This window comes from Orbicella faveolata, unplaced genomic scaffold (assembly GCF_042242905.1).
Source record: "Orbicella faveolata isolate gen_17 unplaced genomic scaffold, um_ofav_v1 contig_4, whole genome shotgun sequence".
Classification (NCBI taxonomy): Eukaryota; Metazoa; Cnidaria; class Anthozoa; order Scleractinia; family Merulinidae; genus Orbicella; species Orbicella faveolata.
The window spans coordinates 5,811,791-5,836,655 of record NW_028301569.1 but is presented as its reverse complement, the minus strand read 5'-3'; the positions used below and the strand labels follow the sequence as shown (position 1 = coordinate 5,836,655).

Here is a 24,865-nt window from a genome sequence, read left to right as displayed (position 1 = left end):
AATTAATATTTTGCAAGGAAATGATAAAAAAGTTTATCTATGCTCCTATTGAGTTATAGAAACACTCGTTAAAGTATTAGATCTTGCGAACTCGTAAAAGCTCGTTCCCCCAAACTTCCACTAGCATCGCAGCCCTAACCATTTTTAATGCATAGACGTCGAGGGCGAATAGTCTAATTGTTAAGCGTTCAAAGCTTTATCTAAATCCTCTTCACAGACACTTCGAAAAGGCAAAGAACTGGCCGAAATTTTAAACGGCAGTCGTGATAGAACGCTAGGAGAATTTATGCTAAAACGCGATAGAAACACGGAAAATTAAAAACTTTCTATCTCTTAATTAGTTTTGTCTCAACTTGAACTGAAACCTACAGTTTTCCTCATTGATAATACAATACATTTAAATTTTGAAGAATTGCTTTGTTGACATTTACTGAGTTATTTCACCAGCTCTATAAATAGATTGTCAAATTCAAGAAATTTCACACTGATGATCTTTTCACATACGAGCTCTTATTTCAATGGATTACTTTAAAATGTAAAATTAATCCTAAACCCCAGAAACCTGTGTTTATTCAGCTTTAATTTATAAAAAAAACTCATTTCAAATTACCATGACCAAGTTACGAAATGGACAGTTTAAATAGCGAAAAAGGCGTAAATACGACAATATAATTTGCTCTCAGATCAGCTGGGAACAGAAATGTTTTATCAGAACCTAAAAAAGACAAAAAACAAACAAAAAACAAAACAAAACAAAACAAACAAAAGGTAAAACCGACCAAAGAATGGATGATGAAAGTGAAATTAAAACCAAGGAGATATATTACTCGAGGAAACCTTTTTCTCCGAAACATCTCTATGGCAACTTATTTCTTTCGTAAGGGACAATGGTCATAAATGACTAAAACCAATAGTATTTTTACAACTTAGCTTTGCTTGCCCAAGTTAACTGAAGTAGTGTTAATTTTAATTTTTTGTTATTTGCGTTTTCAAATTGCACCTCGCTCTGCATTCATAAACATATTGATCTGCAAGCGTAAAATTGATGTAAACACTTGGATTCTTGCCGATGGAAAAAAATTTAACAAATGAATCCACCGACAACTGAGGGTAAATTTGCCGTAAATTGTCAAAAATGATTTGAAATAGGCTCATAGGTGCTAAGGAGTCTTAAGATAGCAAATAAACCGACAACGAAGTGAGAAATTTTTCTTTTAGAAACAGAAGAACGTTATTAGAGAGCAACCAAACATTTGCACCCTGCTATTTTACTGTGGCAAAACGCTTCAGCTAGGAAACTATGCTTACTTACGTGTTATTTCGATTGTTTTGACTACGCAATTACCGGACATGGAATGATGGACTGAAATTGATTTCAGACGAGATATTTGCTCTCCCCCGTAGCGTAGTTCGCATTCAGGAGATTCTTTATTTAACTGCAAAAAAAACGTCGTAAGAACTTGAAAACATTTAAATAACTCAATACAAATACGTGAATGGCATACAATTTGTAGAGAATAATGATTCTATGAACGTGAGAAGTTTTGCGCTGATGGCAGCTGAGTAAATATACATTGCTTTGAAATGAATACTTTGACAATATAGTCACTGAAATGAATAAATGACCGAATATAATGGTTGTAGAAGATTACACTTAAACCATTAAGTCTATCTCTATAAAAAGTGAATCTTCTGCTAAACGTTTGCGTTTTAATTCGATGGCTGAGAATTTCACCAAAGTTTGGCAAGGTCTCTACTTGGACCCGGAAATCCCACTTACGCTATACCTCTTCGACTTGACAGTAAATGCTATTTTTTCAATTTTGACCATCATTGGCAATTCCCTTATTATGGCAGCGCTGAGGAAGATCCATTTAACACAAGTTCATACAGTTTTCAAAGCTTTCCTCTTCAATCTCGCGTTGGCTGATCTGGGTGTGGGACTTATCGTGCAGCCCTTGTTTATCTCGGCTGTCCTGACTGCTATGAATGGCTTCAGAGACGCCTCGCGTATTCTCGGGGCGTTATTCTACCTCGGGAACTGGTTCCTGCCGAACGTGTCATTTGTCTTCCTGACCCTAATAGCGGTTGATCGTTTCCTAGTCTTGCACCTTCGTCTCCGGTATCGCAATCTGGCGACTTTGAAGAAAGCTGTGACAGTGTTGGTGACCATGTGGTTGGTGACATTCGCCGGGACAATGCTCATCATTTACGACAACAGAATTTACAACATTGCTGTAAACTTTGGTTTAGCAGTGTGTTTATCCTTAACAACTTTTTGTTACTTGAAAATTTATTTAACTCTTCGACGCCACGATAAAAGTGTAAGAGGACAAAGTCCACTTGAAAATGTGTTTGTAACGTGCAGAATAGAACCTCCGAGTGGGAAACGTTTTAATGTCATGCGTTACAAGCGTTCTGTTTGGAACATGCTGTACGTTTATGTCGCATTTATTCTCTGTTATCTACCACTGTTTTGCATCTTGATCGTAATTCATGTTCGCGGAGTGGATAGAACAACGAAAATATTCCGATTTTCAGGAGCGACTTTGATTTTTATCAACTCTTCCCTCAACCCACTACTTTATTGCTGGAAAATTCGTGAAATAAGGCGTGTTGTGTTAAAGACGCTTGCAGACGTTTTCTGCCAATAAATAGGACGGGATTGTCGGTTATTGTGTTAACGATAGTTTTGTATAAGCTTTGACACTAAGCTTTGAACTGAGTTGATAAAAGTCCTTAAATCAAAAAATAAATTAAAAAAAAAAAAAAACTACAAAAACAATTGAAGTATAGTTGGTTTATTTACTGTTGGGTTTTGTTGCGAATCTGTGAATTTGTTCCTCCTATCGTAGACCATCACTAACAAATTATTTACTTCTACCACATTCAATATATGTGACAAGTCGCACTGTAGGTAAATTTTTATTTTCGTTATACGACTAAGACAGGCTAGATAGACAATAATTACAATGATTAAAATCAGCAATCAATGCTTTATTGTTGGTTCGACATTGCAGCTATTTTCACCCATGGTAATAGACCATTACCGACGTTGCTTTCCGGCTCTTGTGTCAGAACGAGTCTTATATGAAAAGGTCTTTTATCTTCAGGTTGATTTTCATGCAAATCACACTTATCTTGTAGACAAAAAGCGGTCTGGGCAAAGATGAACGATTGTTTTACTTGCTGCATAATCTTCAGTGAATTCAGATAACAGGCGAGATAGAGTAATCATTTTGTTTTTAATCCTAGGTATCCAGCAGGTCGGGTTTGGTTTGACAATGGCCGCGCGCGCGTGGGGGCGGGGGCTAGTCGATTGTGGTCTAGAGCGAGCGGAGCGAGTCGAGATTGGTCTGGTGAGAAAGGAGAGGGCGGAAGGGGAGCGCCCCGCCCCGCTCGTATCGCTCGCCGAATTCTTTCTTCCGCCCTTGCTGGGAGCCTGAGTGTTCGGAGGCTAGGAGGAATCTGAGGAAACGCCCAGTAAATTTTTGAGTAACAAGCTATGTCAAAGGTACTTGGAGTATAAAAAATGAATTAAGTAATAAAATAAGTTTCTTTGAGGTCTGTAACGACCCCATGCTGACTTCACGTGACGCAGAAATAACGTCATTTTTCTAAACAGTTTCTGCTGTTGCTAAAAGCGGCTGAAAATCGTCAACATAAACAACTAAAGCTAAATCATTTAAAAGAAGTAAAATTAAATTACTTTAAAGAAATGAAACGGAAAAATTCATAATTTGAAAATCATGCCTGTCAATACGCGGTTTACTTACCAAGACAACTTAAAGTTTGTTGACTAATAACATGCCATGCCAAATTGTTCTGAGATAAATTAAGAATATTCCCCAAATTTGGAGATTATTGCCTCAATGATTTTAAAGTTAAAAGTACTCAAAGTTGGTGGGACTTCAAAACGTCCCCCCACCTCTCAAGTCTAAATAGGATTAAAGACTTCTTTAACATACCTTTTTTTTATAGTTTTTGCCTATTAGCAAGTTTAAATGACAAAAGGAATTAGAAATTCGACTTGGTTGTTCTCGGAATTAAGAGATGAATGCCTGATGTATTCTATACTGGCGGATGAAGTCCGCATTTCTCCGTAGTTGCTGCGGAGCGAGCGTAGCGAGCGAGCAGCAACATAATCAGGATTTAAGAAGAATATGCAGAAGGGGGTACGAATTCTCGAATTCATCACTTTTTACCAGATTGCATTGCAGTTAACCAGACTGCACTGAGCCACTTTTACTGGAGTGCATTGCGCCACGAACAACACGAGGATGTCATACTCGTCGAGCCGTCGTCCTTTTTCGCGTGGATTCCACTGAGAAAGTTTGCTCTGATTTACCTGTAAAGCGATGTGAAGGAGATCGTGCTTGACTTTCACAACTCTTGTTATGCAGTATGTGAAAGTTTGTAAATCTGGACGATTAGTTGTGACATCTTAATCTTAGTATGTCATTTCTTAGTAGTCTCGCCTCCTTCGCCGAATTCTTAAATGAAGAGAAATCGTCGTTACTAAAGCCTGTAGAATAATTAAAACAAACGAAAACCGTGGAACATGCTGCTGCAATCTATTCCTTTTCATCGAAACATGAATTTAAGCTAAAGCTTGAGCATTTTCACACATCGCGATGAACACGTTCTCGACACAGTCTGTCAAGTTCCAGAGATATTTAATGCGTACCAGTACAGAATTTATAAGTTAGATTTCTGCTCCTACAATTTCCACATCTTTCGATTTTCGCGATCTGGTAAAGGGGAGGCTGATGTGTATCGTTTTATGTCCAAACATACTTCAGATCACAATGTGCTTTTTTGTCTCGATCCGTTGTCACACCTCGCCATCGATGGAAATAACAGTTAATTTAAGTCTTGAAACGCGCAGATAGATGAATCACGGCGTTAAATATGTCACTATCAACAGAATGTGCCGCAGCATTACTATCTTTTAGATACCCTAGTTTAATGAGTACTACACTTTCCTAGAAAGCTTATGGGAACCTGGATGCTTGTGCCATGAAGAGCTTGAATAGTAGGCCTGGCAAACCGTTGTCCTAAATTTCCACAAAAGTTGCCGAAAGAAACGCCAAAAGTTGAAAACTTTTGTGAGGTTTTGCCAAAGTGCTGCTAATATTAATTCGAAGAAATGAGGCAAAACGATGTTCTTATTTAACTAATGAGGTGATGTCGGCTTATAGAAAATGCAGGTTCATAGAAAAAACAGCATTGTTCGGACGAGACAACGATCGCTGAGTCGATAGATCTCAGTTATTGCTCAACGTTTTTAGAGATGTTCAACGTATGTAGAGATGTTCAACGTATGTAGAGATGTTCAACGTATGTAGAGATGATATGGGAACCACTCTCAAGAGACTGCAGCAGTCACATAGGGCCCAGGCTCAGGATATCACCTCTCGGTCAAAATGGCGGCAGTAGTATCATAAGGATTTGTATGAAGCTTTAGAAAATAGCGCAAAGAAAATACACGCGCTGATTGGCTTAAAATCCTGATAGATGGAAACACATAACAAGCATGAGTTGTTGACGTAATCATGGCACGAGCAAAGAGAATTTACATTTTGATCATCAAAGTAAACAAGTTGTTTACTTATTTACTACAGTAAAAAAAATGGGGGAAACATTTCCCTTATTCGTAGTAGAACACAATTAAAACCTACCAGTTATCATCTGATGTGGGAGTGCATGCAAGAAAATCATTTAAAAATTGGTGCCGAAGCTTGTAGCTAACCAAAGGACTCTCAGTGCACGCATGAATTGTTACAAAGAAATAACAGAGCCATTTGAATTAATTTTAATTTATTTTACTTCTTAAGTTCTTATACAGATACAGGACAAGTGAGAATCCGTGCGACTGGTTTCACACAAGTGAAAAGAATAACTTTTAAATGAATTTATACAGTGCTATTTTCAAATTTTTGAAGTAACTTTTTAGCAATAATAATACAATAACAACAAAATCGGTCGTCACACTGAATAGTTAACCCGGCAAAACCTTTTTTAATCTTTAAGGCATGTCTAATGCATGCTTACTACTTCTACACCATGAAGATTATTAGCTACTTTACCATGTCTAGTTCATCCACTGTACTTAGTGACGAGGTAAAATTTTTTCCCTTTCGGAATATTCTGAAGCTTAACTACTCTAAAGTACAACGTTTCGACAGTTTCACAGGCCTCCCTTAGTAATTTTAAACTAGACAAAATCAAAGTGGCAAACTGATGTGTTGTTTTGCAGCGACCGCATTTCGAGACACATTGTGTCAGTTACGTGATATGCAAACGCCGTGGTACAGTCGCGCGGGAAAGGAACTCTTCTCAGACTGCTAACTTGAGTTCAATATGTGGTCAAGTCTACGAGAAACACCAAAGCCGTCTGATAATGTACTTTACTGCTTGTCTTACTTCCCTCATCTTCCAGCAGTACAGAAATGGGTTTATGGAGGAGTTAAACATAAGAAATGTCAATGTTACGGCCCCAGAGAAAGCAAGAGATGGTGTATCTAATGCTGCAACGTACTCTAAGGCTGCGACTACACTGTATGAAAGGTAACAAGCCAGTAAAGGCATCTGCAACCACAACTTACTGGAGACTGTCCTCTTGTAACGTGCTAGATTCATTGGAATTCCTCCTACGTTCGTTTGTCCTGGATTGCCATGGTCTTGTACTTGAGCTTGGCGATGATGTGTGAGTGTGGGATAAATTTTCGAATAACAGAAGGTTGAGATTACTAAGCAAACTATGGTTACCATGATGGCCATGCCTGCAGCTATTTGAGGGCTGTATGGTAGTATCAATGAGATTAAAAAGCAAAGAAGCCAAAAAGCAGCAACAAGAATCCGTACTCTCCTAAAAGTTACCACCTGTCTGTATCGTATTCCTAAAGTCAGGACAAGAAGTCTTTCCACATTTATTGCAGTCAGTGCTAACAAAGAAACTCCACAGAAAATTGCACCTATAGCGACAAAAAGAACGAGAAGACCAAAACAAAGTATGGATTGTTCTTGAGACAAAAGAAAGGTTGCGAGGAGAGTCTGTGTAAAGACACCCACTCAGAGGTCGGTTGCCGCAAGGTAAAGAGAAGTTTTGACGGTGGCCGAAGAGATTGCGCCTTTTTAATAGCAATAATTATCAGAATATCCCCCAGAAATGCAGTGACCGATAGAGGAATGTTTACTGCTGAAATGAATATTTTAAGATGCACTCCATAAAGACCTGTCGAACAAATGAACTACTCAGCTGTCGTGTGGCCTCCATCTTCAGATAGATTCGCCATTTTCTTGTTGATAAGAAATGATTTATAAAGTACAGATGATTATGGCAAGAGTTTAACAAAATGTTTCTGTAAACTGTGTATTGCTATCAAAGTCCTCTTTTTAAAATCTGGGTTGTTTCACGTAGACGTTTTCAGTTCTCTTCTACTGCTTTGTTGTGGGGGTCGTAAAACAGGCTATCAGCGTCCCCTGATGATTAGAGAGAATGCCTTTTAATGTGAAGTACTCCATAAAATGGGCTAACAAATGGGCAATCTTTGGAAGACAGCTTGGCAAAGAGGAAAGTTACATTTGTGCTCATTCGACAAGTGCGGACATAGCTGATTAGAAATAATTTGAGTTTCACAGCATCAGATACTGACAGACGAAACATCAGATAAACTAGCATAGTCCTGACTACAAATTCTTGTAGCGTCTTCCAGCGTTTTGGCGTAGCGTTCTGTTAGTTGTATACGTGGCGCAGAGTAAAATATTGTGCAAGAAAAAAAAAAAAAAAAAAAAAAAAAAGAAGAAGAAGACTGAGAAGCGTAGGGCCTCTCTCTCCACGTTCTTTCCTCGCTGTGCTCCAACTAACTAAACCGCTGGAAAAGGCTTAAACCATTCACTCTAGCTTCTATGTTTGGCGCGGCTAGAACAATAAGTTACTTTCTAGAAGAAGAAAGAAGCTTTTGGAAACAGGCCCGGCTTTTCAAAATTTGAATACTGACAAGAGAAAAATTTCTCTTGATACTGACCGGCGCTATACACTTTCCGGTCCTCTCCAGTGAGTAGCGTAGTTTATTTTGTCAACTCTTATCTACTGGATCATAGTAATTTATTCGTTGGAAAACATAATCCACTCGTTAAAAACCTGGACTCCGGATAATAAATTCATAAAGACATAACTCGGCTTCAACGCTGGGAAAAATAAAGTGACATAAGAAACAATTTTTATTCTATTTTATCGCGAATTGTTTCGTCGGTCATAAACACATCATGCATACCAGTATAATGTTATGGTAAGTCGATCCTGTACATGCATTATTTATGCTATATTTGGAGTGTTTTTGAGCAAACATATCGGAAACAAAAGAAAAGACAAGAAGCCACCTGCTTCAGGCCTCGTGTGGCTGCAAACATGCAAATTAAACTATGAGCAGGCTTGCTTCCTTATCTTGAAAATGTTGCACAAGGTGTGGTGTGCTATCGCTGACATTCAGACACGCTATCGACAGATTTGGTTGAATATAAATTTCTTTGAACTAGTGTCTTAGGGTTGAAATTTGATTAATCCCATTTAGAAAGTATCAATTTGTTTGTCAGAGTATATGCCAATGTTTACAACATTTCGAAAATAGCACGAATTGTACTCATATACTCGACATTTATTCTCTTACAACCTTGACTTTGGAAAATATTGAAAAAAATAGTTGTTGTGTGGAATCATCTCGCAACATAATATAATCGTAATTTGTCTTAAAAGTTAACCTGCTTTAACTGGGTAATTATTATGGGCAGCTGCCATTTGCAGTTTTTAACGAAAACAAGCGACTTGATATTTTTATTCGCCAAAAGATGAAACACGATAACGTTCTGTTATGGAAATGTATAGAGCATTTTTAATTAGTCATCACAAACAATTGCCTCTGTTTTGCAAATTAAAAACTTTAGCCAACGGCGGATTTCCTTTGAATCAATAACTCAGGAGACGAGATCCTTTGAAATTTTCTCGGTCCCATTTTACCGTAAGTTGTGTTTTTTTTTTTCCCGTAATCGATCAACTTAAAGGGCCTTAGTCAGCCACACCTTTGTCTTTGTATACATGCGAGGGTTGGTTAGTGGATTATATTCGGAGCGTATCGAAACGAAGAAAATCACTGTAAAACTTCTAAAGATAATTAAACATACTTTCAGGGCCACAACTTAGAGTAGAGCAATAGGATTTTGCTTCACCATGCAATATCAATCATTCCGATGGCACTGAGGCTGACAAGGGTCCTTTAAGCAGAAGATCGCCTTATGCTCCTCTAAAAAACTACCTGACGAGAAATATGCTCACTTGCTGTGTGGTAGTAAAGGTTCTTGTGTTTTTTTTTTAATAATCAATTCTTCCCTAGCACGTAAAATCCGAGAGAGGAGATGCTGGCTAATATAAGACTTGAACTCCAACAAACGGGTGACGTTGTCAAAATTACTCAGTAACAGATCATTATAATTTGAATTGCTTTAGGGACTTGAGATTTTTCGGGATTTCTCTTTAAAAAAATATTCAAATCTTTAACTAGTCTGACACTAGCATAGCGAAAATTGGCAAGATTTTGTCTCTGAATTTGAAAAAGTATATAAAAATACCTGAAATAGGATGATTAATCGGAAGCTTGTCTTATATCGCAAAGGTTTTCAATGGTAATGCTCACAATAACGCCAAAAACAGTTGAACTCGCACCGCGGTTTGCAACAATATTTGTCACTAGACGATATGTGATTTTGGAATATATGGACGCTTAAGGTAGGTTTAATTTCAGTCAATGCGCATCAATATAAGTATTTACACGTAAATTTATTTTGTAATGTCTCTTTTTGATCATCATATCCAATGGTTACTATGGTAGTAATATTCGACTGACATCGCATACCTCATGTTGGTTTTATATTTAATTTGCGCCCAAAAAATACTTGAAACTAAAGAACATGGGGACTTCTAGAGTGAAAATTGTTTAATCATTTTGTCAATATAATAATGCGTCACCAGTCAGTGCGTAATACAATCTGACGACAAGTTCTTTAAATTTATTATTTAACGCTTTGATATATTTAGAAACAAATTTTCCATATCAATAATTAGTTTAGCTACCAAAGGAAACCAAATGCAAATTGTGATGATAAATACAGCGTAAAAAATTGGCATGATTCCGAAGTGCTTTATATGACGCCTCTTACCGCTACGCTGACGGACCACTGTAGAACATGATACTTTGAACTTACGTATGTAGCAGTGAACAGGTTGATGTCAGCCTGTTCGAGAAACGCTATCCTGCCCCACACAGGTTAAAAATTCATTTAGTAGTTGCAATTCAACAACATTAGCAGAACTTTCTTACTCATGTTCAGTACATTAAAGGTGTACGATAAGTTATTGATCAAGTGAGTTAGATCGAACGGGAAGCTGACAGTATTTGGACCTCGAGCCAAATATATTCCCGGCCGGCCCTCCCAATCAGTCAATATTTGTACACGCTTTTGTTTAACTCTTCCTGTGAAACAACATCCGGTGTAAACACCTGCCGCAATGGTTTGAATCATAAGTTAATAATAAATGGCATGACTCAGGCTGACTAAGGTTACCAGAGAAAATAGGAAAATAATACTTGCAATTGCTTTTTGTTCTCTTTTTCAAAGCAAGAAAACACCAAACATCTTACTATAGAATATACTCATTTTAAAATGTGTGACGCATTTTATCCATTCAATACAGGGGGATTTAACGAAAATCTCGGTCTTCAAAACTGCCGTTCATTAAACGTTCAGCTCGTTTAATATGATTTTAAGCAAAATTGTTATCCTTCCTTTAAATACCTTTTTGTCACCGGAAATTGAATAAATTACGGACAAAAGGCCACTAAACCATCGACAAAAAACGACAAAAGTAACTCCGACGATGAAGCAAATCTGATGTGAAATGGACTATGAGAACGCGTTAATGCATTGACAGTTATTGATTGAAATCAATCTCATATCGAAAAGGCCCACTCTATATACCAAAATCACCAACCATCTAGTTGCAAACTGCAAACAGTTGCAGGACACTTAGCCTTCAAGGGAGCTTTCTGTTTACGCTGTAAGCTACCACCGACACTGAAAACCAAACCAGGTACAAGCCAAGCTTAGTCTTTCTCGTAATTAATCTTCTTTTTTTCAGATTTAGAGAAACGTCTTAATTTAGCCCTTGTTTAGTAGTTGCCAGTGATGGCGAATATTCAGTTCGTGTTCTTGGTTTAGCAGTGGTTTCCATCAAATATAAGTATTCTACATTTTGATGAAACATAAAGCTAAAGAGTAAGTTCAAAAGTACTATATCTAAAAACGTCTAGCTGACCCAAACATTAACCGAATCGGTCTATGGTCGCCTTTTTAAGCGCGGATCCGGGGAAGCACGCGAGAATTACATTTTCGATCTAGAGTAGAAGAGCTAGTCCTTCTTTCAAATGTTATTTGCTCAAGATGGAACACTCGAAATATGGCACTGAGTTTGAAAGATTTGAGAATGGCAGATAACCTCAAGAATGTGGTGTCTGCGACGGATACAACAATTAGAAGACCGCCGAGTGCCTAATATATATTTGAAATTTACCAATGTAGAGACTTGCTCCAAGGAAGTACAAACAGACTTTCATCAGTCTCAACCTTTTTAAAAATTCTGTAGACCCGAGGAGTCAAAAGAATAGAAAGATCTACTGAGAAAGGCAGAGTTTTGCAATAAATATTATTTCACTAATTACTTGACAGCACTCAGAACTTGGCTAAGAAGCGAATTTCGTAAAAAAACGTTTCCCCAAAACACTCATCTGTTTCTTTACTGAACAAAACGAACTTCATTTAAAAAAGAAAGAAAACAAAGAGAAAACAAAACTGAGAGAGAGATGTTGCAAACTTGTCACGAGAGGATTAAGAACGCTAAACAATTGAAATCCTCCAGGAAAAGGGCTTTGAATTTGAATAACAAGTTGTTCTGTTCACCTGTCAGTTATTTGCTCAACTTTAAGCGTTTTGTTAGTAAGGACTTCCTCTTCTAAATATTTGTAAAAGCGCGAAGTCTACTTCTCAACTGATTCTGGAAGGAAAAAGAACGTTAAAACCATATGGGAGATGAAAAATTTCTAACAAGGGTAATTATTTACGAAAGTGTAAAGCCAACTTATGCTTACGTACGCTGATAAAATACGTTCGGAAGGGGGAGGGGGGGGGGGGATTTTCAAGTTATTTTTTTCCCAATGCCAGTGTCATAGCTTTAAAGAGGGTTTCCACTCCGTACTGCACAGTCTAAGCACCCTAATGTTTATACGTTTCAATCGATGGAAAGCAAATCCATGTTATTCGTTACGAACCACACACCTTATCTTTGAGGCCTTTCACATTCTTTTTCCAACAGCTTCATTGATATTTACAGCTGCGAAGTTGTTTCATCAAGTGATATGAGGAAGAAGAAAGCATAAAGCTTCGCATCCATAATGGCGGTTGACATTAAACTTTAAATTTACTTCATATAAACAGTTGCGAAATGTTACATTTTGTGATGTCTTACATGAGACAAAACAACAAACATGTAAAAGCCCAACTGTTGAGTCGAGGTACATGCATGCGTTTTCTGCAATCTTTTCTACAAACACGTTCGTCAGTGAACAATTTGAATTTGAATACAATTTTCGAAATAAAAGATCTTTAACAAAGCAATGGCAGGAAAAAGAAAGCTAGATTTGCTTCTTTTCCATTTTTTTTTTTGGGTCAAAATTACTGTTTTTAAAATTTTCTCAAACTTAGTCAGGATCATTAAACCCTGGCAGCAGAGTCGCTTCGATCTTTCCGCTAGTAAGGGAGGGCCATTAATGATCAAATCCAAAAAGGGGTTAAGCGGACCTGCGAAATTTGTGGTGCTAATCGCTGCAAGTGTTTCAGGCAGCGTCCACATTATGCTGGAGAAATTTGAAAACGAAGCTTTATTTCTACGGTTCGGCCTACCGTCCACACTAATCTGTCACGAAAACGGAGCTTTTAGAAAACGCTCTAGAAATCGGAGCGATTTGAAAACGCCGGCTTTCGTTTTCGTATAGACGGGAAACATTTTGAAAACGGCGCTTTTCGAAAACGATGGCGTCACGATAATCATGTGATTTCCTCGACCGACTTTTCCTCAAACACAAATCCAAAATGACCGGTGATTGTTGCGTTTTTGAATTCTTCCGGCGTAGTGTGGACGGAAAACAGTTCATGGGGTTTCAAAGTAAAACCTCCGCTTTCGAATTCCTCTGGCGTAGTGGAGAAAGGGCCTTATTCTTAGACAGAAAATCGACTCTGTTATGCTAGTGTTATTCAGATGATACCCGCTAGAGGCCTGTTTGGAAAATTTTCTTTTAAGGAGAAATCATTCGCGTGATATTTCCCGCTAAAATATATTCTCTAATCAACAGGGGACGTGCAATAATTGGTGTTACGACCAGCTGGAGAAAGCTGTAGAATAGTGTCGGAAATACCTTCGTGACAGGACCTGAGAGGAATATAAGAAAATGAGAAATTTAACAACAGATGAAAACCACACGACAGTTCAACAGTTATTTTGCTCAACAGGTCTTTATGGAATACATCTTAAGATATTTATTTCAGCACTGAATATTCCTCTATGTGTCTCAGCATTTCTGGGAAATATTCTGATCATTGTAGCTATTAAAAAAATATTGTCTTTTCATCCACCGTCTAAACTTCTGCTCAGCTGCCTTGCAGCAGCCGACCTATGTGTGGGTGCCATCACGCAGCCTCTGTTCGTCATCTACCTCATGACTCCAGAGCACTCGAAACTTTGCTTTTATATTGACGTGTTTTTTGTTTCAATAGGCAACATATTTTGCGGAGTATCTGTGCTGACAGTGACCGCAATAAGTGTAGACAGACTTCTCGCCCTTTTGCTGGGGCTACGATACAGACAGGTAGTAACTTTAAGGCGAGTTCGAATCATCGTAATTACTTTTTGGATTGTTTGCACATTCCTTGGAGTTAATTTAACTTACAACCACCGAATATCTTACTACATGGCATTCGTGGTTTTTATATTGTGCATGGTGACCTCAACGTTCTGTCACTCGAAAATCTATTGCACACTTCGCCATCGCCAAACTCACGTGCAGAACCATGTTCAGCAAGGACAAGCGAACGGAGGAGCAATTCCATTGAATATTGCAAGATATAGGAAGACAGTGTCCAGTGCGTTGTGGTTGCAAATGGCATCACTGGCTTGTTATTTCCCTTGGCTTATAACAAATGTTTTCTCACAATTCTACGTACCTGGGCCGTCTCTTGACTTTGCATTATCTGTAGCAGGTACTCTCTTTTTGTTAAACTCCACTTTAAACCCAATTCTGTACTGCTGGAAGATGGGGTGTATAAGACAAGCAGTGAAGGACACAATCAGACAGTTTTGGTGTTTTTCGAGTTAACTGCGTCGCGATTGTAGATTATGGGGAGTCTACTCCACGGGGAGTTGACAATAAAATTTGTATTGTATTGTATTGTATTGTATTGTATTGTATTGTATTGTATTGTATTGTATTGTATTGTATTGTATTGTATTGTATATGAAGATTGAAGGCGTACAGTGGCCAATTTCCTCCATGAGATGCGCCTGCAGGGAATCATGGTAGCTGTATTCATCAAAACAAATATACAGTCCAAGACGATGAATACAATTACCATATTTCTCTTCATGCGCAGCGATCTCATAGAAGAAATTGGCCATTCACTTTCGATCATAAAGTTAATCCACAACAACGCTTTTACATTACTGAGTCGTTTAACCCAGAAAATGCATTTAGTACTCACACAATAAAAAGTTTTTTGTTAATGTGGGTTTTCTCTTTAAACACGGATAGCTAGCAACAAAGCTTAAGGACAAGTAGGAGGTGGAGATGAAATTGCCATAAAGACAACTTCATCTGAGTTTTTTTTTTATTTACTGCTGTGCAGACACTTAGACAACCACAACTTGAAAAGAAGAAATCGGTCTCGTGTACAACAGAGGCCAGTTTAATATTTACTATAGGATAACTGACACATTTTATATTTATTTAGCTGTTATTTAAATAGTGTTGCCAACCCAGTGCATCAAATTTAAACTTAAGTGAGAATCCGTGGGAGGTAATCATGTAAAGCTAATGTGAGTTAAGTTTAATTATTCGCTGGTGCATGTGTAACTTGTACTGGCTTTTTGTTATGTATATATCAGTATAGGTAATCATACGGTTTCGAGTTCAATTAGGAATTAATTTGCACGAGTGAGTTTTTCAAAAAGCTGAAGTTGCATGAGCCGCTTCGGCGAGTGCAATTTCAGCTTTTTTAAAAACTCACAAGTGCTAATTAATTCCAAATTGAACGAGAAAAACCGTCTGATTACTTATTAACAATATTAACATGAAAAAATTCGCGTGGAGGAAATGCCGGAAGATCTTTCTTGAAGCCATTTTTTCTCATTCGAGAAAAATTTTTTAGAGTTTCCGCACTAAAATTTCACCATGATTTTGCGTGATATCATTAGTTAGAAAATTTCCTTTTTTCTTTCAGCTAATCATTATCTAGGATTACGTTGTGTAATTTGCACTGGTGTTACACGTTTTGCACTGGTGTTACGATTGAACTGCACTGCTCTCAACCAATCAGAATCGAGTAATTTTTTCATGTATATTATTATATACATAACATATATACATTATATACATATTATACATTATATACATTACATATATAGCTGATGAAATCTTCAATTCACTATATTATTACATTATACATTACATTATATACATTGCATACATATATTACAATTATAATTATAATTATTATAATTATTCGGCTGTTGTATAATTATATGGACAATATTTCTTTATCCTATTCCAATGCTTTACCTGTAGTGTTTGGATCTTTACAGATCAATAAAATTTTAAAATGCCATCTTGTTTGAAGCCTTCTGTTTCTACTTGACTTCACACCCCTTTACTTGATGGAGGTTGGAGGTGGGAGGGGAAGGTGGTTAGTTAATTCACCCAGTTCTTGTTGCTTTTTGTAAGTACATAGAATTGTGGGCCATCAGCCCTAGCCCAGTCCTTAAGCTCTCTCTTTCCCTCTCTATGAAGGGGTTGAACCCAGGCCGGAGTACAGAGAGCCCAGGATAACTTGCATGCGCATGCTCAAAGCGAACCAATTAGTGTGGAGTTCACGAGCGCTCTGGGGTTTAGCTGTTTGTCCAAATGACGAATTCAGCTACACGACAGAGTACACAACTTAACAACAAGAAACACGATCACAAGTTGTGTATGAAACAATTTGATGAACGTGCAACAAAACCAGAAACGCCTGAAATGAGCGAAACACTGCTAAAACGTTAACTCATACAACACGTGACTAACTGATTAGAAATATATGGACTGTCAACTCCTTTCCATAGATGGCACAGAACACAAGTGAAATATTCGTCTCTTAACCGAGTGATTTGAACCTTACAAAAAAGGAAGTTAAAGATGGCGGCTAACGAGTATTATTTTTGCCGCTAGTTTTTAGCGGGTATTGACTAAAACACGTTCCGTGGTTCCAGCTTGTAAAACGTACATGGTCGCTAGTCGCGCGCGGGTTCGTGAAAGTTTCATCAAAATACTGGTGGCGTTCTGACCATGCGAATGTTGTTATCCTGGACTCTCTCTTCTGATCTGATTCCCGCCTGGGTTCAACCCCTATATTGAACGAGGAATGGAGAGTTCGGGAACCAAAAATGTAGCAGCTCTCATGAACTTGTTTTCCTTTTGCTTGTTAGCAGCTCTCATTGCTTTGGGGTTAGGGGCATTGCTTCTGTTGTCTGTTTTACTGTCTCTCAAATTAAGAGTATCAAGTGATACATGCGAGACCTTATGAGAGTTGCTCAGAAAATAGACTACCATCGGCAGTGAAGATTCGCAATGACATTGTCATTGTCTTTAAACTCACGGAATTCGGTTAAGGGTTCTACGTAAATGAAACCGTAGTAATTTCAGTCGAATCCACCGTAGTTTGTTTGAATCTCCAAAATATAACACGCTATTTTCAAATTTGGCGCTGATTTGGCTGAACGTATAGGATATAAGATGACATATATATTTTATTTTAAAAAAAGGAAGACTCGATAGTAATTTTCTTGATGGTTAACCAACGAAGGGTCAATAATAACCACAAGGTAATGACAAACTACAAGTTTCCAGCAATGCTTTTAAGTAATTTTATGCCCACTGAGAAATCATCACTCAGATTATATGCGGAATTAGCCAGAATAGACATCGGTTCTTGCCACCTGTACCGGAAAGTGAAAGATTACTCCAACCATCAAAGCTCTCTAGATATGGATCAACCGCGTAAATGTCAAGACCCTCCGCGCCCCCCCCCCCCCCGGGGAGGGGGTACTCCCAGAGAAATTAGGCGGGAGTGTGCGGCCCGCTTCCCAAAACCCTTACCCTATTTATGACCAAAATCTGCGATATTCCCTACCCTATTTACAACCTGACCATAAATTCGAAACCCTATTTATGACCTGACCCTTAAATCAAAACCCTGTTTCAGACCTGGGCTACAATTAATTCCCTAGTTCAGGCCAATGTTAAATTATTATAAACATAATTGGTGAAGGGCTTTTGTCGATTTTCTTTTCGATAATGACGAAAAATTGGCTTTTTCTTAAATAAAATACCTATATCAAGGCTAGAGTGCAAAAACCATACCCTATTTATGACCAAAACGGCTGGAAAACTATACCCTTGGGGGCCGCACATACCAAAATAGCCCATGAAAGAGAGTACCCCCTCCCCCCTCCCAACGGGCCCTCCGCTTAATCTATTTATAAACGAGGAGTGTTTCAACTATAACGATAATCGCAAAGAGCAGGTTCCAGGAGAAAAACTAGGTCTTCTTTATGACAGTGCTGCGTTATATATGCTCGATGCTGCTACTAGAAGGTCCAGAATTTAGCATTCAAAGCCAGCTTTAAGGCAATCAAAATGAGACTTTGGTCGATATACGGGGAGACTGGCATTTAGCGGAAAGGGAATAATAAGACTGATAGCCAATAAAAACCCTCACGAGAAAAATTAAGTACCTGTCGAGGTTGATGCTTAATATTTAGACAGCATATTCGACGAGGTTAATTTTTATAAATTCCTTGTTAGGAGTTCTGCTTCATGCTCAAAGATGAAAACAATCACATGTGAAGATAAGATTATAACTAATCTCTGTTTAGGTATAATTAACGTTAAAGTAGTTTGAAAACTACGTTGAAATAATCAATTCAACGTCGGTAGTTTTCTTATTAAAGGCAAAATATAACTCTAAGTCGTTGTGCTTTTTACAGAAATGGAAAAACAGATATAGATCAGCCCATAAAAAAAAAATCGAAACCGAAAGCCAACAATGTCAATGCGAAAAAAGAAAAAATGCAGCATTAGAACCAATATGGTTTCCAAGAACGTAAAAGGGCTTTTTGTTGTTCGTTTTTTGAAAAAGTTCTTTCAGTCCTGTTACTTAATTATATTGTATTTCCATTTTTCATCACGGGAGCCTTTGTAAATGGTGTTGCTCCTGGCGTCAAATTAACTTAGAGTCTTGGCTCATCTTATGAAAAGCGATGATTCATTACCAATACTGTTTTGTGGCAAGATGTCTCAAGACTATATCGCTACTTTTCAGTAAAGAGTCCATTTTCTTGTTGAGAAAAAAAAAATTAGATCACATGCAAAATGGACAATCTGCCGGATTAAGGTTATTTATTGTTAACGGAAATTTATAAACTAGCTAATTTGATAGTTAATCAGAAGGATCTGTATTAATGTCGAAGCTTTTAACTTTAGCCGATCATTAAAAGAACAGGTGATAAGAGTACGCTCTCAGTTTCGCCAAAAAAAAAAAAAAAAACGTGTATTATAGGTTTTCTTCTCTTCCACAAGTTCACACATTTCTGGATGGAAATCATGCTTTAGGTGATCTAAATAGTGTGGTTTTGTTATTGCAAGAAATGTTTCAATGGCTTAACATTAGCAAGTCAATGTTCTTTTTCACAGCGCTTTCGTTTCGCCCCGGCCAACGGACTCTTTAGAGACCTTTCTGCTTGGCAAACTCGTTGGGCATCGCGCCCAAACTCCCGTTTGCTAACAAAATGATGACAGCAATCTCGCCTTATATCGCATGAGGATTCTCGACCGCACCTGAGATTTGTTAGCGAACGGGACTTTGGGCGCGAAGCCTAACGAGTTTGCCAAGCAGAAAGGTCTATAAAGAGTCCCTTGGCCGGGACGAAACGAAAGTGCTACGTAAGGCTAACCACGAACAATGTATTACCACAGGTAGCTGTCAACTTTATTGTCAATGTTCTATTTAGGACTTGGTATATTACAAAAATGAGTGCTGCCAATTTGTAAATTAAGGGATGCAACAATTGAAAAATAGTGGTTTTCAAGAGTAATAAGAAAGGACTATTTTGTCGTATCTTTGGATCTTCACTGACCTTATCATATTGCATTCATTCTTGATTTTGCTCCTTAGACCTTAGGCCGGATTTATGTACCGCTTATCGGCCGGTATGAAGAGTTTTAAATGAGTTGTTCCACAGACGCCAACTCGTTCAGGTGAACTGTGCTTTTCGGTGAATCGTGGTGAAACATGATTCCCCGATTCATCCCTGGAGGTAAGTGAGTTAACTCAGTTCTACCGTAAAGGGAGAGGGGTTCATTGGATGCAAATTTTTTATCCAAGTAGAATCGGGATGAAACATCATATTCAGGTTAAGAATAACAATAAAAAAAATATCCGTTTTAGCACGGATCTTGGATTCATTCTTCCGTGAAAAAAAAAAAAAAAAAAAAAAAAAAAAACCCATTAACGACCCATGTTTCTCAACCCATATACTGTGGTCTCTCAGTGGTCAATATATAGAGGATACTACACGGTGGCTCGAAGATATGAATTTTATGTTCGTGTGGCAAGAACAATATCTCACTCGTTCGCTTCGCCCACTCGTGAGATATTGTTCTTGCCACGAGAACATAAAATTCATATCTTCGAGCCAACGTGTAATGTTCTTTTTATTATATGCAGAAACCAATTCAACAAAAGCAAAAGGCGGGAATCGTGCCGTCATTGAACGATACGACACTCACAAAGGTGACATACGGAAAATACGCCACTCGGGTCCCGGATGAAGTGGCGTATGGAATCTACGAGTGGTTTAGTTCCCAGTAAAACACTCTTCTCCATATAATAAAAGAGGTTACGAATAGTGCGCGTAATTTAATAACACCAATCACAGTGAAATGTCAGTATAGATTTGAGTTTTTGAGTTTGAACTTCCTGACGTCGAGAAATACAATGTGATCGTTCAGTGCTTGATACATTGAACCGGGCGAATGTAATAAGCAACAGGGACCTTACACAAAACTCAATGACAATGCCAAATTCGTTCGCTAGGAAAATAGACTACAAACAGTACGATATTGGACCATTATCCTTCGTGCATTTCCTAGCCACCCATTCCGAAAAAACAAAGGACTCGTCCACAGTAAGCCGAGGAGATTTGAGAACGGAGTTTTCACTCTGAAACGAATCAAATGTGTTCTGTCCACACTACGCCGGAGAAAATAAAAAACGCAATTGACAATCATCGGTCATTTTAGATTTGCTTTTGAGGAAAATAGGCCAATAGGCCTAATTAACCGTAGAACTAAAGCTACGTTTTCAAATTTCTCCTGCGTAGGTGGACGTTGCCAAAGTGAGACAAACAAATCTTGTGTAATTGGAAGACCATGGAGTTTGATGGGAAATTAATATTTTCTTCGTGGCGTTTAAAAATTCAACTAGAAATTAGTTCTGATACCGGTAGATACTCTTTGTATATCTAAATATAATTGCTTTCAAGGGAAATTTTCGAACCATTTGTCTCTCTTTCGATAGTTCCGGAATTTTGGATTGCACTGAAAGCGCCTCTTGCCGACAGCGTCAACGTTCGTGGTGGTGTAAGACCTCCAATTATTTTACAACCGTGCTTTGGATGTGGGATAACATGTCCAACAAGGCTCGGAGGGACGAGTTCGGTGTTCATCTCTCAAACATAGACATCTGGAACTACTCAGGAGCACATCTACTATATTGACACTTTGCTATCTCTTTTTTTTTTTTTTCCAGAAATAACACCTTGTGGAAACATTGTACATAGCCCTTGGCATCTTCGTTACAATCCTTGGAATTTTTGAACTCAGAATTGTGATAACACCAACGGAATCTCGACTCTTGGCAAAGACATAAGAAAAAGAAACCTTAACTAAAGAAAAATGGATACAGTGAACATTAACTTAACTGGATGTCTGCCAGGTCTTATCGAATCACATCAAAAGATTATTATATTATCAGTAAACGTTCCTCTATCGATCATTGCAGTTCTGGGGAATGTTCTGATCATCGTTGCTCTTCAAAAACCGTTGTCATCCCTTCGCCCGGCATCAAAACTTTTGTTCGGTTGCCTTGCTTGCACTGATCTCTGTGTGGGTTTCATTGTACAGCCTCTATTGGCTATCTTTCTAATGTCCCCACACCTTTCTAAACTTTGTTATGATACCCAAATCGCCCTAAGTACCCTGGGTGTAGTATTCAATGGAGTGTCCTTGATGACACTGTCTGCAATAAGTGTAGACAGGCTTTTGGTTCTGCTGTTGGGACTACGATACAGACAGGTGGTAACTTTGAGTCGAGTACGGGTCCTTGTTGCTGCTTTTTGGCTTGTTAACACTGCAATGGCGTTGATAATGTATTTCTTCGTTCGGATTGCTACGAGCCTTGCCACCGTAGTTTTGGTACTGTGTACAGTAACCTCGACGTTCTGTTACACGAAAATCTACATTGCACTTCGCCATCACCAAACTGCTGTGCAAGACGAAGGACAACAGAACGGAGGTGGAAATGCACTGAATATTGCACGATACAGGAAAACAGTGTCCAGTGCATTGTGGCTGCAGCTAACATTAGTAGCTTGTTATCTTCCACATGGCATACTGCTATCAGTACTCTCCATTTTTGGATCTGTCACACCGTCTATTGCCCTCAACTGGGCTGCAACATTATCTCTCCTTTACTTCAACTCATCTCTGAATCCATTTCTGTACTGCTGGAAGATGAGGGAAGTTAGACAAGCAGTGAAAAACACGATTAGACAGTGTTGGTGCCCATGGGAGTAAAACTGCAGATGAATCTAGCCAACCGCGCGGAGATAGTTAGGCCTAGTTCATTCTAGCGACATAACGACGTGAACATAGCGACATAAGAAGGACGTTATATCATTATGTTTGCAGCGTGAAAATCCTGACATAATGACATAATAGCAACATAACGGCATGAACATAACTCCACAAAAGGAAAACATCTGATCTTTTTCTTATGGTTTTATATCTATGTTCACATTGCGACATAAGCTACTACATCGTTTATGTCGTTATATATTTCGCTAGAGTGAACTCAGTCTTAATGGATTCAAGAACCGGGGTGTGTCCTGGGGGAGAGCAAAGGGAGGAAAAGATGCGCCTGTTCCTTCATTTAAATTCCTGTTTAATCTCACTGTCTCCGGATTTGACCTTTAGTTAACTGATCATATTCAAAAAGAACTACCTTCCCTCAATCAGCAATTACACCATGTAAATCTAAAATTATCCTTTTAACTTACACCTTTTCACGTTCTGTTGTTACTATTTGTCTTAATTAGCATTTTTGCCTACTTATTATTCAACTTGCTTTGTAATCATTCATTCAACTGAAGATGACAGAAGCTCTGTCGAAACATGTCTTGCAAACTTAAAAAATTGGTCGTTTTCCTTAAAATCTTTACATGTCTGCTGCTATCTAGACCGTCTGTGGATATATTATAACAGTTCAATGCTAGAGTTTTTTTAATGAGATACATACCTCTTAGTAACCGAGTTCGAGGTCCGTAGTGTAATTTAAGGACCGAATTTTTTCCCCTACGTTAGCACGTCTTAATACACAATTTAAAGTAAAAGAAAGTTTTAAACTTTTACTTGCTATAAAAGTTAAGCACACTTCGCGATAAATCACGAAACATATTCGCAACAAAAATAGTTTTAAATTTTAGCGGACCGTGCAGTACAATACGTCTCTCGAAATTGACGAATCACAGCGCGCGTAGTAGCTGAAAGGTATAATAAATTTCTCTTAACTAGTGAAGATAGCGAAAGTGAGAAAAATGAATTTCGGTTGTTTAGTGTTAGTATTACGTATTCCGCTATAATATAATTTTTAGTCGGCGTAATCGGACTAAATTAAAACACATATTGATGTGAAATAATTTTTATCGTCTCTGTTGACGCATATATATTTTAAAATCATCGTGTTAATATTTGTTCATGCAAGCGCACGTCAGTGTTGCATTTTGGAATATGATATCGGTATACAAAACAAACAAACAAGCAAGCAAACAAACAAACAAATAAACATGAAGACACATTTCATTGAGTTCTTACCGTGAAGCGACAAGAAACTTATCCATCAAGCTAATGATATTCTGGCAAGAGATTCATAATCTCCTGTTTCAGGTCATTCAGTGAGTTCAACCTTAGCTCAACCTAAGCATTCTTAAGATTTTCAGTGGTGTATATTACAATGAACTCTCAACAGCATTTTCCACTTATATAAATTTTTTAATAAATATAAATATATGAGCTCAACCTTGTTAAAGTAAGTTATTTGATTTGTTGCCTTTATGTTTTAAACAACGTTTATCCCTTACATGTAATCAGACAAAATGGCGTTTCATTAAAAATGCCATTTCATTGAGTTGTTACCACGAAGCGAAAAGCAACCAATTCATCAAGCTAAGGATTTCTGGTCGTTTAGTGATACTCATTTTATTTAGTATTTCAAGTAGCTCTAGGTGAGGTACAATAAAAAATATTCATCCTAAAGATTATTAATTAAGATTTTCATGTAGTGGTGGGTATTAAATCTCAGCAGCCGTTTCCACTTACGTAAATTGCTTAATAATTATAAACATCGTACTTCGACCTTGTTACCTTGAGGTATCAAACCTCTTTATCCCAAGCATGAAATCAGAGAATACAGCGTTTCACTGAGTCCTTTCTACATGTAAAGGAAAACTATTGAAGTCATGATTGTGCCTCATTAAAATGTTATTCCCCGGCAGCGTTCTGCTTCTTATCCCTCCATTCAACCCTTTTTCCTCAGTACGTGCTATTTGTTCATTGTCGGTATTTTACACCTTCAAATCTTTATCAAGTTATTTTATTTCAAAACAATCTTGACTTTTTTACCAGTGGAGTCCTTCATGACTGAAGCCATTCTGGTTTGCCGAGGACAAGGGGGCAAAATTGCAATTGTTTTGCGTTTTTTGACATAGCCCTCGACTTGCCCTTCAAGATGAGATATTTTTGTTTCCTATGACGTCATATGACGTCCTCAAGTCCTCGGTCTTAGATCCACCATCTTGGATTTCACTATGAACGCAGACAATCAGAAAATAACGTAAATTAATGGAACATTTATCCAAACCCATGAAGACAGTAAAAAGTACAAGTTTTGCAATGCTGCTCAAGAGAAAAAAAAAAGAGTAAAAAGGGAAAATTCTGTCAAAAAAACACCAAATTGGACCTATCTGCATGTCAAAATGCGGTTGCCATGGCAATGCCAAATGGCGTAGAGAAACAATTGATACATCACAATGTCAGCAAGGAATCATGCACAGAGGTAAATCCTCTTTTGAAAATTGCTGGTGTCATGGAACCCATCTTCTTGTACTTCCGAGAAT

The 24,865-nt window shown here is 37.9% G+C and overlaps 3 protein-coding genes, 1 long non-coding RNA gene and 1 pseudogene across 7 annotated transcripts; 4 read left to right on the top strand and 1 right to left on the bottom strand.

Annotated features, from left to right (window-relative positions):
* Positions 1-1,542: 1,542 nt before the first annotated feature.
* Positions 1,543-2,785, top strand: LOC149101223 (adenosine receptor A3-like). Its single transcript, XM_089276528.1, has one exon. It carries the CDS (start codon positions 1,719-1,721, stop codon positions 2,652-2,654), a length of 936 nt encoding a protein of 311 aa, XP_089132654.1. The 5' UTR covers positions 1,543-1,718; the 3' UTR covers positions 2,655-2,785.
* Positions 2,786-5,803: 3,018 nt separating this feature from the next.
* Positions 5,804-9,712, bottom strand: LOC149101222 (melanocyte-stimulating hormone receptor-like; annotated as a pseudogene). Its single transcript, XR_016203104.1, has 2 exons — positions 9,628-9,712; positions 5,804-7,485 (listed from the first exon to the last, which is right to left on the bottom strand). The product of XR_016203104.1 is annotated as a melanocyte-stimulating hormone receptor-like (transcript).
* On the top strand, positions 8,184-15,976 carry LOC110041145 (melanocortin receptor 4-like). Of its 3 annotated transcripts, none has more exons than XM_089276227.1 (2): positions 8,184-9,020; positions 13,461-15,976. In XM_089276227.1, exon 2 carries the CDS (start codon positions 13,557-13,559, stop codon positions 14,478-14,480), a length of 924 nt encoding a protein of 307 aa, XP_089132353.1. In that variant the 5' UTR covers positions 8,184-9,020; positions 13,461-13,556; the 3' UTR covers positions 14,481-15,976. The 3 variants fall into 3 exon arrangements, with proteins under 3 accessions (XP_089132353.1, XP_020602080.1, XP_020602079.1); XM_020746421.2 differs by lacking the exon at positions 8,184-9,020 and adding an exon at positions 9,712-9,784; XM_020746420.2 differs by lacking the exon at positions 8,184-9,020 and adding an exon at positions 9,971-11,146.
* A 2,523-nt stretch (positions 15,977-18,499) lies between these two features.
* On the top strand, positions 18,500-19,882 carry LOC149101221 (uncharacterized). The gene is made up of 2 exons (XR_016203160.1): positions 18,500-19,025; positions 19,588-19,882. It is a non-coding gene; the product is annotated as an uncharacterized LOC149101221 (long non-coding RNA).
* A 1,099-nt stretch (positions 19,883-20,981) lies between these two features.
* LOC149101220 (adenosine receptor A3-like) lies at positions 20,982-24,648 on the top strand. Its single transcript, XM_089276492.1, has one exon. It carries the CDS (start codon positions 21,369-21,371, stop codon positions 22,266-22,268), a length of 900 nt encoding a protein of 299 aa, XP_089132618.1. The 5' UTR covers positions 20,982-21,368; the 3' UTR covers positions 22,269-24,648.
* Positions 24,649-24,865: the final 217 nt, after the last annotated feature.